The sequence below is a fragment of the Pseudopodoces humilis genome, chromosome 4 (genome assembly GCF_049639895.1).
Source record: "Pseudopodoces humilis isolate 2021_Gansu_Grassland_sample_001 chromosome 4, ASM4963989v1, whole genome shotgun sequence".
Lineage (NCBI taxonomy): Eukaryota > Metazoa > Chordata > Aves > Passeriformes > Paridae > Pseudopodoces > Pseudopodoces humilis.
The window spans coordinates 13,522,759-13,538,305 of record NC_142203.1 but is presented as its reverse complement, the minus strand read 5'-3'; the positions used below and the strand labels follow the sequence as shown (position 1 = coordinate 13,538,305).

The window sequence follows — 15,547 nt, the reverse complement described above, 5'->3', positions numbered from 1 at the left end:
GAGTGACTGAAACAGAGTGTTTCTTTGAAAGGATGTGCACATGTTCTTAGCATAAGCAGAGGGTCACCTGGTGTGAATACCACCAAAAACCCAGAGATGAACTGAATAAAAACGTTGTGCAAGGAACAGACTAGAGAGGAGATAATTTTGAGCTTGCTGTGTTGGTGTCCTCAGGATGCGGCCACAAAAGGACACTTGGATGGAATGATTCTCATTCTGTAAACAAGAAATGCACAGCCATGTGACCAGGATTGTGCTGAGCATCACCCATTACCTATTCCAGGCCTCAATTCCAAAAGAAAACGACCAACAACCTCAATATTGTCTCTCCCTCTAAGAGTTCAAGCTCTAAGAGTTGTAGCATCCATCGATTTCCTATGAAAGCCAAAGACACGGGTGTGAAATGCATCCTCTTTGGTAAGGTGGGAGGTAGAGACATAGCATTGTGACCTAGTCACATATTACCCAGATGTGTCTGCACATATGTAGGTAAATTTAGAGCTTTGGGACACCCAGGACAGTACCAAAAGGGATCTTTGACCCAGCAGAACTGTGCTGCTTCCAAGAGGAAAGGTACATGGGAGATGGTGTGAGAGCTGATCTCTCTCACATCTGTTGGTGAACCTGAGATCGTGGTGAGCAGAAGGCTCTGCCCTGGAGGGCAGGGGGAAATCCTCTCTTTTGTGACAAGATGTGTGTGCCTGGAGTCTGCTGAGGAAATAGCAGAGCACAGATTCATCCCAAATGGGGGAGCAGAACAGCTTTGGCCAATCAGCTCCAGGTGCTGTCAGTGGAAGATGAAAAAAGAGATTGCAGGTTGCACACTCAAGGAAAGAGGCTGGACAAATGGACCCAAGGAAAAAAGAAGTAGCCAGCCTAAGATAATAAGGTGGAAAAGTGACATCTTCAGGCAACTGAGAAAAGCAAAATAGTACCCAAAGCATTCACAGCAGACTAACTGCCCTAAAAAAGATAACCAGATTCCAAATTCAATGGAGCAAACCCTTGTCCATTAATAATTCTGTGGTAAAGGTGCATTTTTGTGTCAGCACACAAATCAGCCTTTCATGTCCTAGACTGTTTACTGGAACCAGAGCAGTTACTTTGTCATAACACAGTGCCAGGCACCACAGGAGAGCAGGTATCAAACACAGCCCTCAATGTGTCCTGTGGCAGCTGGCACATCTGTTCAGTACCTACTAGATCAGATCACAGAGGTAAAGTAAAGGATGGAAAAGTCTCAGAAAGAAAAAGTAAGGGAAAAAATAGAAAATGGGTATTAGTGGAACATACTTCCAAATAAAAGTACTAGATCTGTCATATATATGTACTGGTGCAGTGGTTTAGATTTGCTAATTTTGTTTCTCGGTCAATGCACCAAATAAATGTTGTGGTTTTAAAGCAGTAGCTAAAAAAATTACTAGAAAACTCACTTATTTCTTGCTGTAAGATGTGGATTAGAACAAGAGCAAAACAGGCTTAAAACTTAAAAGGAATAAAGAAAGTTTATTAACAGAACTACAAGAATAGGAACACTAGGATAAAACTTCCAGAAAACTCCTCTTTCCCCCACTACCCAACCATTCCCTTGTTTACATGACAACATAGAGACAAAAAACTTTGGAACTTTGGTGTTTAAAACAGTCCCAGTTCTTGCTAGAGTATTTTCATCAGTCTTTGTAGAGAAACAGAAGTCTTCTGCTGCTAATCTATGGAGTTTCTCACGAGAAAATTATTTCTGTTATAGCTTTCTATTTCTCTGATGCCAGCTGCTCAGAAATCTGTCATCAGTCCTCCCATTTCACACCACTCTGAGGTGTGTTCTTGGGTCATGATTCAAGAGGTGTCATTTTAAGGATGAGTTATTCAAAGGCAAAAGTTCTCTTCATCTGTTCTCTGTGAACTTCACTGGAAACAGAAGTTTTCTCTTTGCCTCTCAAGGCCCCAAATCTTCAACTATTATTTCTTCCCCCTCTGTTCCAGCACCTCACTGTATCACAATTACTCCACCTTTTGCTCAAAATCCACACTTGAACACTCCATTCCCCAATATACTCTGTCATGAATTAAAGGAGCTTTTTTTCAGAACACTGTTGTCCATCTCTATAGCTTTAACAGAAAAATATTTCATCTTAATTAAAGCATCTCCTTATTCTCTCTTCTCCATCTAAAACTTAACTCTCTTTTTCATTATCTTTGATGGTTTTATCATGTCTTCTTCATGTTATCTCTCTCTCTCTTTTCCTTCTCTCTCTCTGGGGGAAAAAAAAAGTAATCTGTAAATTTCATCCAGGTAGTAAAAGCGTTAAAGTCTTGGAAAAGCTGCTGATGTTCATGGTGTCAGGTTTCAGTTCAGTAGCAGAAACTGCAAACCAAGCCAGGCCCGCCAGCTCCGTTTCTCCCCCCACCCCTCCTCCCCCCCCCCGCCCTCTGCGGCTTTGTCTGGCCTGGAGTGGGGGGAGGAGGCCAAGACAGAGCCCTGTTACTGCCGCGGCAATGGAAAGGCCGGAGCGCCGCGACTTCTCTGGAGAAGCAGCCCTGAAAAGGGCTGGGCCGAAGCGCGTGTGAGCAGCTTCGGGCAGGCGAGTGATTCCAGCTCGGCTCAGCAGCAGCGGGCAGGCGACACGGGAAGAAGGGACAAGAAAGCTGGTCCAGCGTTCCGCTGATCACAAACCTTTATTCAGGGAGAGCTTTGGCGAAGGGAGCCAGCAACAGCTATTCTCTCCAACAGGGGAAAACCCGGGATATTTATAGGAGAGGAGAGGGGCGGGGGAGCCCGAGATACCTGTATCGGGGTGGGACAGCAGGGGGGGAACACCAATGGGGTACAACAGTTTAACATAACTAACTCAAAGATCCCTGGGAGCGATACATTGTCTCTCTCTTACAGAGAAGTATCTTGTCTCCAGGGGAGAGCCAGGATCTCGGGCTCGGCGGGCTCCTCCACACCCACATGTTACCTCGTCAGAATCTGGAAAACTAAAGAGAACAAGAGGACCCTCGGTTTACATCTTAAGGTGGTGTTCACAAGTTTAGCTCACTTTTCAATGGTTAAAACCACCGCCAGTTCTCAGAAATGACCAATAATTGGTCAGAGGAAAAACTCCCATCAGCCTCTCGCAGCTTCAACTTACCCCCATCTCCCGAAGCTATCTTAAAGGTAAAGTCACACCCAGAAAACTGGTCTTTGACTTCGAAGGAAATGTAGCTCTCTTCCTAAAAACAATTACGATAGATAAATAACTAGGATGGAGGGTTTGTATTGGGCTTCTAACACCCTTAATTTCCTCATATACTGGCTGCAGACAAGGTGATTTTATCTTGCTCTGCTATGTTGATCATTGAGGTTTTGAAGCAAAAATAGAAACACCCGTGTCTTAAAAGATTCCTTTCATAATGACTAATTTGTGCAAGAGGCACTTTCTTGTTACCAAAGTGTGATAAGCAGTAAGAAGATTCTGAAGCACAAAGTTCAGTCCTTGCTCAAAATTTTGTCCTTTAGGTTTGTTCTGGTGTTCTCTCCTCTTGGCATGACTTTATCCTTACCTCATTGTGGCTAAGGATGTGCTGTAAAAGTAGGATAATTTTGGTTTTCCTTTCAAGTATTGTGAAGTAGCCTATGTTGTTGCTGGGGCACGAAATGGAATGAAAGATGATGCTTCAGTGTGCTGTGCTAGGTACACGTTAATTAACACTGGAACTGTGTTTGCTAAAATCAAATATCCTTAGGTAATGATATCCACACAGTGCAGTGTACATCAGATGACACAGAAATGTATCACTCCAGAGCATCCTTGATCTAGCCAACAATTGCTGTTTATGTTATTTAGGATGTTATAATTCTGTCAACAGACAAGCTGACTAAAGAAAATGAACACACATAAAACTGTAGCCAATGCACTTGAACTGAGTTCTTGCTTTTCCATTGAAAGAAATTGTACTACTTTTTACTTTTTTATTTTTGTTGTTATTATTATTATTATTATTATTTAAATTGGATAGTTATTCTTATCTAAGTAGCCTAGTAGGATACTTACTACATACATCTGGGAAAAGAGACACTGATCATATTTCACCCAGGTATACGAAAGAAATTCCATTGTCACCTGACCCGAATAGACTTGGATGGAAATGTTTCAGTTGCTGCACAAAAATTCTCACTTACTTGTCATATTCCTTCCTTTGCCAGGTCTTCCTCCTGCAGAGAAAAACTTGATGCTAAAAGGAGAATATATAGGTGAATTGAAGAAGCCCTCTTACTCCACTGACACCCAGAACATCCTGGCAGGCAATCTAAAAAAGACTGAATGAAAGATTCCAGTCAGTGAGAGACCCAGGATGGGAAGTCTCAGCAGGGATTATTGACTGCCTTGCTGCCTCACTGCCCAGCTGCCCTAGTGAGAAATGAAAAGCCCAAGAAACTGAACACACGTTCTACTGTTTTCTTCCCTCTCACTCTCTCTCTCTTTTTTTTCTTTTTCTTGGTTTTTTTTTAAATGGTCCTGGAAATAGTGCTATTTCCAGTTTCCTAAAACTGAGCTTATGACTACTATCCATACTTATTAAATTGCGTAGATGCATTTGAATTTTAAAGACAGGCTCTTCAGCATCCTGATAAGCTTTTTACTGGTGCATTTAGAGACCAGAGAAAGAAAACAAGCTGTGTTTGAAAATATTAATTACTCAGCAGTGAAAATTACAGAATTTGCAAAATCAATTCTAGAAACTCTAATCAACTCTTGTACCTTTATATTTGCCAATGTAGCTCTTGTCATAGCAGGTTCTACTTCTAGATCATGGATTAGTCACAGACTTTTATGACTTGCAAAACCTTAAGACTTTGAAACAAAATTTATCTGAATGAATTAAAAATACAAATTAAGAGTGAAGTACTTGAGTCTCCATGTTACATCCATTATTAGGCAGAATGAAAAAAGGTTAACAAAACACAGTTCATCTAAATTGAATTAAAACCTCCTAAATTTCAAATAGTGCTGCCCCTTAGAGATTTGAAGCAGTTTTAAAATAATCATAATTTGATACAATTTTCCTGAGAGCCTTTATGTAGTTAAAACCTTGTATGAGTGGTACTCAGACTTTCCACCTAGACAGGCCATTTCTCTCATGCTAGCAACTGACCTTTAGTTCCAGAAGTGCTCACCTAAAATCTACAGTGAAAGAGAGCAGAGAAATTACTAACACTCTGTGCTTCTCACACAGATGCAAAATTTCTTAGTGAAAAGTGCCCAGTGACCATACAAAATAACTTTACTCCATTTTGCAAGAGAAAGTAAAAGTTTTCCAGCAGTCCCTGGGGGATAATTACTCCTGACTCCCAGTGTGGAAATCCTCTGGTTTGCCTTTTCACCTCATTCTCTTTTTTTAGCATCAGCATATATTTTTAGCAAAAAAGTATACTGTTCCGGGCCATTCTTCTATGTTGCAAGACAGCAAGTAACTGAGAGCCAATGTATTTTAACAGATATCCTGAAGAGCCACTAGACTTTATGTCTAAATTCAAATGTTTGTCCCTTTCATATACTCAGTTCTCTGTGGTCTGCAAGACTGAGAACTCTGGAGCAAGATGGGAAGGAGGCTGGATCACCAGAGCAGATGCCACTAAACTGGCCAAGGTACATCCATTCCTGAGTATCACCAGGCTTGCAGTATGTCTGCAGTTCCACCATCATCTAACACATTTCTGTGTTGGCTCACTCTGGTGTTCTTTTAGCTATGAAAAACCTTTTCTATTGGTTTGAGCAGAGAAGCTAAAGAAGCATAGAAAAAAGGTGTCTGATGGGGAGTGAAATGGACTACTGTGAGTGTGTTTTTGTCATCTTCAGATGTCTGCAGCTTGGGTAGAAGAGATTTATTGAAACAGTATTTAATAATTCATCTGCAAGATGAATTAGCTATTGGTAATAGCCTGAAAAGTCTGGCTGTGGTTGTATATAGGAGACTCTATAGAGGGAAGACTTGGAAAACATATGAAAGATGGTTAGCCCTGAAAAGAACCAAAACCAAATGCACAGACCAGGATGAAAATGCAATTAAAATATTTCAGCCTTTTCACAGACAACCAAGCCAGCATGAATCCATCCTTGCTGGAGCTGTTTCCTCTGACTATTGCTATCTAAAGTTAAACACAGTGACCCTGACATATAAGCTCATTATGTCTCCAGTAACACAAAGGACTTTGAACTCTTTTTGTCCCCAGTGATCAATATAGAGTCTGGAAGAAAATAAAAAGAGAAAGCCATGGCCACTCTATGTAATTTGGTTATCCTCAGTATTGTATTTCTATTCAAAATAGCCATCAGAAATGTCTGCTGCTTCTTAAAAAAGCAGGATGTAAGCAGGAAATATTAATTGGGAGTTTTCCCCCATAAATATTTAGCATGGGAAGAAAAGTATTTTAAAAGTTAGTCTTTGAAGTGAACAGCAGATACCTACAAGGAGGAGAACATATCCATTGTGCAGTGGACAGTACAGGAACAACCAGCCAATTGTTATCACCTGGTATGTATAGGAATAGTGCTGTCACTACAGAACTTCTCAGTGTTTTTCAAAGAGGTACAGCCTTTGCAGGTTGCGTACATACTGGCACAATATGTTATGCTAAGCATATTATTCATTCCTCCTGCTGGAATGCAATGGCTTTGGATTTTTTCCTAAGGAGACCGGCCTTATTAAACTTTTTTCCCTATTGTCAAGATGAAAAATGAGGGATGGGACCACCATGCTATTTAAGATGATTTATTGCTCAAGTAAGCTAGGTAAGATATCAGTCTTGATGGCATGAGATTTAGAGAGGAGCAACAAGTCAGCCATAGCTCAAGGTAGTCACGAGTTTCTTCTTCACACAGCAATATATGAACATTTTGGTCCAATAGACAGTTAACACGAAACTTGTTTCTACTTAATAACCTGTCACCTGTGCTTAATTTTGCTGCACTGCAACTGTCTCTTAGCCAATAAGCTGACAGGTCACTTACTCACACACATACCTCTATTACAGCTTCTAGATCCCTAGCCTACTTTATAAGTCACATTATTACAGCTCAAACCTCACGCTATTTTATTTAATATAATTTTTTACTTACTCAAGACATATTCTTACTTATAACTATAGGAACATAAGTTTATAATTTTTCTACTTAATGTTTGTGTACTTTTATCATTACATTAACCCAAACTCTTTCTAAGGCTGCAGATTCACTTCAGCATCTGTGGAAGTTTCTGTTTTTCCATTTCCCACACCCTATGTCTCTTCTTTTTTTTCCTTCCAAGGAGGAAGATGTGTATTTTCACATCTTCCTCCTTGTCCCAAGCAAGTGTTGAACACATTTCTCTAATTTCATTGCAAACAGCTGAAGGAGGTAAGCTCCAAATGTTTGCTGTTGTGTACTTCAGGCAATGTCTTGCAGAGCAGAGCTGAGCATGTCCATCCTGCTGAGCAGAACCTTCAGCACACCCTGAACTGTTTGTTTGATATGTTGGCTGAATAATCAGCACAAGCAGCTCAAAATCAACTGGAGTATGCATACCCTCATGCCCTTCCTCTGGTAAAAAAAACATGAGGCAGTAGGAGGAAAGCCAAGGAATCTGGAGGGGACAAGGAACTTGAGGCAGGAGTGAGGATAATTTGACAGTGATGCATAGGGCACAAATAACACAATTCAGAAGACACCAGGTTTCTCAGTTCAGCCCCCCCAAGACCATGAATTTCTGCCCTGCCTGCATATTGTGTAAGAATCTTATCACCACCTGCCTGGCTTGTCCTGCCTCTGACACTCATGCTTACAAAAAGCAGAGCTGTACCTTATCTCAGGCAAAGCAAAAGAAAATGTTATTCCCATTCCCCTGCACAAATGCTCAGTGCCATCAGAGCTGTTATACTGGATGGCAGAGGGGAAAGGTGCTTTGGCGATGGAAAATACTGGGATCTGAATGGTTGGGCTGAACCTTCGCTACCTGGATAAATTCTTATCCCAAGATTTTTTCTGATCATAGTTTTTAAATTCTATACTGTTGTTGTATAGGCTGAATAATTTCATAAATAACTATTTCTTCTGAGCATTTCAGGTGGAAGTTAGGTTACTGCAGGAGCAGTCAAGTCCCCAGATGTTTGTCTCTGCTTTCCAGACCCCTCCCAACTGTGCTGACAGCTCCCCATTTGGTGTGGGGAGCTGATGAGATAAAGTGACCTAACTAAGACATAACCCACCAGAAAAAAAAGTTTATTTTTCAGCTACATCGGTGTCCTTTATGGTCATGCACAGCAGGAGACAGCATCATGACAGGGCTGGATGAGTAGTCAGGAATGACAGGCTTCCACTGTCATTCTGTGTCACAGCCCAAAATCACAATCCCTTGCTTGAGATTCCTCTCCTGCAGTCTTTTGGGTCTAATAGAATCTGTTTTAAAGAAATAATTGTTTAAGGATGAAAGTCAAGTGTTCCCTGAAAAGCATGCAAGTGAGCAAAGAGGGAGCTGGGAAGACTGCATAGAAATCACACAAAATTACAATGACCTAAATATTTATTCCAAAAGGCCTTCAAGGCTCATTCTTTGTTTTTTTTGAGATTTTGTTTTGTTTTGTTTTGTTTTTTTAATTGCCCCCTGTGATAAATTCTGCTGGCTAAAACATCATCCAAAATGTAATCCTGGGTGCAGAGTGCTAAGTGTTTCTGCTGATGCAGCTCAATAGTCACTTACCCATGCACACACTGACACAGAAGTGGAAAAAAAAAATTTTGTTTTTGTTTTTAAAAATTTTGCAACACCTATTCTGTGAAGACCATAATAATGGACCTCCTAGGAGTGTAGAATCTTTTTTCTACTTTCTGTACTCTCTTTTTTTCTCTGCTCTGTTCTGGGATCTGCTGTGTTTCCAGTGCATCAACTATTGAAGGCATGAGAGTATTTAAGTGGAAGATAGAGTAGAAATCACTATCATTAAAAACAAAAAAAAAAAAGAGGCAGAGGTGGTCAGCAAATTTGGGAAAGCAAATAATCTGAAAAAATTATGAAACTATGATTTCTTTATTATCTTGAGAGAGTAACATGCATCTTAGTAAACTGGTGGACCTTCCAGCATGCCTAACCTGTTTCTAGAAAGTCATTACAGGAACCCAACTGTGGTGCTTGATTGTGTTGTTTATTTTGGGCATTACTGCTCCTCTGTCTTTCCCTCCTTCCATGTTGTCTCTGCAATAAAAAGTCCTAGGTGTGGGACAGATTTGCTTGGAGGAAGAATAAGCATCACAAGTATGCAAAGCTGATTTCCTTTGTTCATCATGCATAATAATAGAATAAAGAATAATACAAATTGCTATGTTAAAATTAAAAAGATACATCATCCTAGAAGCTTCTGACTAAAGGACTGGACACTAGCAAAATTTTAGCTGTGCTCAACAGAACATGGTGTTTTACTTAAAGGGCCTAAGGGATTTTTTTTTTTCTCAGTAGGTTTTTTTTTCTTTCCCTGAGATTCTTCTAAGATATAAGAAAGGTCCAAGCCTAAAAATAGTTTAGTCCAAATACATTGACTTGCATTTTCTAGAGCTGCAGGCACAAACCCAAGTAGTTCCTACAATGACAGACAGCAAATTTTCCCTGAAGCATCTTTCAGATAACCAGTTAATTAAGTATTATGGTCACAAGGCTGAAGGGTAAATGTGTATAAGAAAAGAGAAGGGAAACACAGGAAAAAGCTCTGAGAGAAGGGAGGGAGGGGGAATGAACCGACCAGAGGCAGTCTTGGGGCAGTTTGATAAAATGTTTGAATCCTGAAGAGCCTGATAATTTATTTTTTTTTTTTTTTAGCTGATGAGCCTCCCTACGTCAGCCAATACACCTGTGAAGACTTCGCTGCAGGCTGAGGACAGCGAAAGCTTTTACCTGTCACGGGTGACACGCACATTAAGAACCTGCTGGTGACTCTTGACACTTTCTGCTCGAGTTTTCGGGGCCCCGGTGATCCTCCCCTCTCGGGAGTGAGGCGAGGGGTCCGGAGCATCCAGCAGGTCCCAGCGGGGGAGGGCAGTGCCCCAGAGGCGCGGAAGCTGGCGGGGACACCCGGCAGAAGTGACATCGGGCAGAGGAGACACCGAGCAATAGTGACACGGTGGCTGGAGAGGGCTGGGGGAGCTGCCCTGCTCCGGCGGCTGTCCCGGCGCTTCCGAAGGAGAAAAGAATGAGGAGCTCCGGCTGCGCAGCCGCCCCCGCCCCAGGCGGCCTCCTGGGGCTCGGGATTTACTCCTGGAACCTGCTTTCAGGAACCGCCCCCTTCACGGTGTGCGGTGACCCGCTCCGGCCATCTCCCCTTCCTCTCCTTCCTTGAACAGCCGTGTGCTGGCGGGGTCACATGCTTGGTCTTTGGTGCCTTTAATCCCACCCTCAGCGCCCGAGAGGGAGGAGAGAAAGTCGCGGAAGAGAAGTGAGCCACACGCCGAGAGCAGGATCCCGGTGGGAGAGGAGCTGCGTGCGGGAGGGAGGCAGGAACGGCCGTGCGGGGCTGCCCAGGGGATCGGGTAAATCTGCCACACGGATCGGGTAAATCTCCCGCTGGGATCGGGCTGTCCCGGGGGGATGCTTCCCCTTCCCATGCGGGGGATAAAGGGGAGGTGCACGGAGGCTGCGGGAGCAGGGGAACGGGGGAGCCACGAAGTTATGGCTGATGAGCGGCCACAGCTGCTTATCAGGGCTGGGCTTGGCTGCTGTGGCTGCGGCACCCGAGCCAGCAGGGAAGTGGAAGCTCTCCAGGGATCGAGATGTTTCTGTGCTTGCTCCGGCCATGTGCCTGTACATGGTGACGAGCAGGAGGACAAGTAGCCAGAGCCTGGCCGGGCCTAGAGAAACGGCCCTTCACTTGGGTTAAGTGGAATTCTTAAGGGAACGGGGAAAAGGCAGCCAACTTCTGCTCCGTGTTTGGTGCCACCCAGGGGAGCCCTCGCCCGAAGCGTGGCCAGAATCTCTCCGGTCTGAAATCCAGGCAAGGAGGTGAGGACTGGGCACACTGAAATGCCCTCGGTGTCTGCTGTTCTGCAAGGAGAGAGAGTGGAGGTGGGATCAGCTTTTCTTATCTAAAGCCGTCTCCTCTTAGACCATCACTGAGGTAACTGCTATTAATCCTGTGCTCTACGGGTTACCTTGTGCTACCTGGCAGCTCTCCTGAAGGGAATGAGGAACACCTAAGCAACCCAATGGCCGAAGTCGCTGACATCTAGAATCAAAGGCTGTTGAGAAAATCTGCAGTTGTGCTGTGATGCAGCAAAACATGAAACTATGCTGATCTACATTACCGGTTCCTGGGCTGGCTTCTCTCCTGCTGTCACTGAGAAAGTAATTTATGCACAACCACTAGGGCACATGAGGTTCAGCAAGTATTTGCAAACACAAAAGCCAGGAGAGACACTCTCCTGCACATGTGAAATCTGCTGCTTGCTTTCTTGTCTGTCCAACAAGGGCATTACAAATCATAACACAGATTATTTTTCAGCACCTGCACTTACCTCATTTTCTCCCTGTGGGGCTCAAGCAGATCACCAGGACCCCCCAGAACCAGGGCATTCCATTCACCACTCCTTCCAAAGCAGGATAAACAATCTGGTTCATATGTTGTGGGGGAGGGGAGGAAGAGGGTGTATATTCCTCAGGCATAAGTGCCAAATGTAGAAAAATCAGCAGTTTAACAATAGTAGAGAGTGTCTTCAAAGAGGAATGCTTTTTATCAATATGACTAAACATTTTTCTTTCAGAGGTTTGAATCACAATAGTCTGGTTGTTATTTTGTGCACTTTAGAATTTTGCTTGTTACATAGACTGTCCTAACTGGAAATTAACAGCTTTGCCATCAAAGGCCTTTGTTCACAAATTTTCTATTTCCCTATTCCTGTACGTCTCAGCACCTGACCTTTCTGTCCGGCCAGCTCTGGCCACTGCAACAAGAGTGGGCTGCCCTCAGAAAGCAAGGCAGACTGGAGTGCAGCTTGCTCAGGAGTTGTGGGCTAGGGCACAATGCTCCATGGTTTGCAGAGACAGGCTAGCACCAAAGACCAGAGGAAAACAAAAGGCGGAGTTTTTGGTGTGAAATCCAGACTACTTATTTTCCAGAGGAGTCAGGGACCAAAAGACAAGAGAGACAAGGCTACAGCAACTTATATATAGGGGAGGAGCAAGGGGAGGTACAAATCATCAACCAATAGTGAGCCCAAGAGGGTGGGACAAGGGGAGGGGGTTACAACACAGAGACCAACAGGGATGAGGGGGTGGAGAGGATCAGTATATAGGCCAATGGGGCCTCGAAGGTAAGGAGATGGACAGGGAAGGGTCTAGAACAAAAGGCAGGGTTTGCCATGATGGGCATCCAGGAACCTGGGGTGATTGGACAAGGGAGGGATTGACATGGACCCTTCTGGAAATTAGGGAAGGGTCTTGGGGTGAGTGACACAGGAAAAAGGTGGGGAGAACTTAAGAAGAAACCACTCTGTTTCAGGGGGGAAACATATTTGGGGGCAACCATTGGCATAAACAAACAGTGAACAATAAAAACGCACCACCACACCTGCACTTTATTCTTCACAGTCATAAAAGAACAACAAGCCATAACATTTGCAGTGTTAGGTGCCATCACTGCATGTTTCCTTCTCTCTCCCCCCATTCATACGTTCACAACTCTGTAGGCACAGGTGAATTTTTAAGAGAATTCATCATTGTGGGGATAACAAAAAAAGTTTTAATAATGATTAGATGATGATAAAATTATACTTAATGACAAATAAATTGCAAATGATGATTAAGGAATAATTCAATTATAATTTAACAATGCTTTAACAATAATAATTAAGCTGTAATGAAATGGTAATTGAAACACGTTTTAGTTTCTGGTTTCAACAATGATTTAAACCATGATTAGACTCTGCTACACTTCTACACTTAAAGCTATAGCTGGATAAATAAATGTCATGAACATACAGTGAAGTAGCCCCCCTTTGTCCCTCCTGATTAATCCTGGCTAGCTATGTCAAGGGGAGGGCAGGGAGGCTCTTCATGACCAAGATAAAGACCAAAGGGCTGCTTTTCCCTCCGGGATAACGTCGGATGTTTACTCAGGCTGGGATCCAGGAGGAAAAAAAGAGGGAGGAAACATTTCCCGGGTACTTTCAAACCTCGGGAGAGGGGCGGGAGACATATAACACCAACCAATGGGATAACATTTCAGGGACAGGGAGGGGAAGGGAAAAACACATCACAGCTGCAGGGAGGGTTTACCCAGAAACTAAGGAATGCCCAGGAATGCGCACTACCACAATACAGTATACAATATATACAATTTTAATGCAAAATGTGTTACCTTATTATACACATCAGCTGCGAGGTAAGGGGGTCTCAGCCTCCAGTAGTGTCCTTGAGCAATGTCCCAGCTCACAGGGAGGTCTCCACCGGGCCACACAGGAGAGCTCTGTGGGCTCACAGGGGCCACAGGAATCTACAGCCTATAGTGACTGAGGTAGCCAACAGCTCTTTGGTATAGGTGCAGGGTGCAGCTGTAGCAGCTCCAGTTTTGTCTAATCCTGGCTCAGGCTGGTACCTTTAGCTCTTGTAAAACATGACCTAGACACCTGAATTCCTGGGAAGACATGCCTGGCACAGTCACAGAATGGGGCAGCTTGGAAGTAACCACAGTGGGTCATCTGGTCCTACTCCCTGCTCCAGCAGGGTCATTCCAAGGCCCATTGCACAGGATTGTGTCCAGGTTCTGGAATATCTCCAGTGATGAAGACTCCACAGCCTCTCTGGGCAATCTCTTCAGTGCTCAGTCACTGCACAGGGAAATTCTTCCTCACATTCAGGTGGAACTTCCCAGGCATTGGTTCCTGCCTGTTCCTCTTGTCCCACTGCTGGGCCCCGCAAGGGTCCATCCCTCTTCCTGCAGACACTGTCAGACATGGATCAGGTCCCCTCTCAGCCATCTCTTATCAAAGCTGAGCAGCCTCAGCTCCCTCAGCCTTTCCTCATAGGAGAGATGCTCCAATCCCTTCATCATCTTCTGGATCACAGGTAGCTTTTTCTCCAAAAGTCAAATGGAAGGGGGTTTGAAATGTGGTTGGCAAACCAACAAATGGTCACAGGGGTGGTGCCACAGGCAGGGGTCCAGCTGGGGACTGTTGGGGTCCTTCTGACACGGGGAATTTCAGTGATGGGCTTGCCAAGTTGGTGAGAGCCTTAATTTAAAGTTGTGGTAGGGGAACTTCAGGCCTTTCAGTTTAAAGCCAGGGCTAGTAAGAGCTGCCCAGGACATTGGGAGGAACCACGGATCAGCAGAAGGGCACCTGAATGGCAGCACAAAGGAATTCCAGCCACTCCAGCCACTTCTTTGCCTTTATCAGAGTCCGACTTACCTGCCTCTGTGCAAAGGCATGGGGAATGAATACAGGCAGCTGGACTCACTGGCACACCTGCAGGACTGCCAGCTCCTTGGCATCATGGCAATGTGCTGGGGTGGCTTCTGGGACTGGAGTGGTGGAATGGAAGGATACAGAATCTTTAGCAAGTGGGGGAGATGAGGAGGGGTCACTCTCTATGTCAGTGACCAGCTGGAGTGAATGGAGCTCTGCCCAGGGATTGATGAGGAGCTGTCCAAGAGATGGCGAGTCAGGATTAAGGGAGGACAGGGACAGGTGACTTTATTGTGAACTTTGCTACAGGCCACCCCACCAGGATGACTGAGTGGATGAGTTGCTCTGTAGACAGATAGAAGCAATCTTGTGATCACAAGCCCTAGTTCTCTTGGGGCATCTCACCCACCTGTCACACCTAACAGAATCACAGCTAGCTCCTCCAAAGTCACTGCCTTAAGTCTCTGTGCTACCTTGCAGAACTCTTCTCAGGCTACTCTCCACTCCCACTTTATCTGATCTACCTGACTGCTTGGTAGCAACAGAGGGAGCATTGCTTTCCCATGGGTTTGTCCTGCAGGGAGGCAGCCAGGTGAAATGAGCTCTGTTCGGGTTTATGTGACAGAGGAAAATTAATATACATGAAAAACAATACAGAAGTTGGGGACATAACAGTAATCACTATATATTGAGTTCACAGCCTCTTTCACTGGTGGCATAGTCCTATCCTCTTAGTTCAAACAAAATGGGGAAAGTGTCATTCAGCTGCTACATCTATGTTCCTCCTTTCTTAGTTCAGTAGCTTTCAAACTGTGCATCAGGGATTTCTAGGGATTTATGAACAACCTGTAAAAGTTAACTTCAGTCCAATGAGAATAGCAAGCCAGCCAATAAGAAAATTTACATTCAAGTTTTAATTCTGCAGTTTCTGGTGACGTAACTAAACATGATTACACCCTAGATATTTGTGCATTTTTACTGTTCCAATAGTGCTTAAATTCCATCTCCTTGGAAAGAAGAGGTCTGTACATTCACTGACAGGCTGTGAGGAATGGCACATCAAAACAGGCAGCAGTGCCTTCAGTTTCTATCTCATGCATCACATAACTTGCAAAAAGCCAAATCCTCTGCCCCTTCTCTTACAC

At 44.0% G+C, this 15,547-nt stretch overlaps 1 protein-coding gene and 1 long non-coding RNA gene across 2 annotated transcripts in view; both read left to right on the top strand.

Annotated features, from left to right (window-relative positions):
- The window catches only part of LOC148184447 (heat shock factor protein 5-like), a 7,424-nt gene extending 4,758 nt beyond the window's left edge, over nucleotides 1-2,666 (top strand). The window contains exon 3 of the mRNA XM_088054614.1: nucleotides 2,454-2,666. Within this exon, the coding sequence (XP_087910740.1) occupies nucleotides 2,454-2,666 (213 nt within the window). The remainder of the gene's footprint in view (nucleotides 1-2,453) is intronic.
- A 7,140-nt stretch (nucleotides 2,667-9,806) lies between these two features.
- LOC106628848 (uncharacterized) lies at nucleotides 9,807-12,118 on the top strand. The gene is made up of 3 exons (XR_001332213.2): nucleotides 9,807-10,535; nucleotides 10,947-11,067; nucleotides 11,171-12,118. It is a non-coding gene; the product is annotated as an uncharacterized LOC106628848 (long non-coding RNA).
- Nucleotides 12,119-15,547: the final 3,429 nt, after the last annotated feature.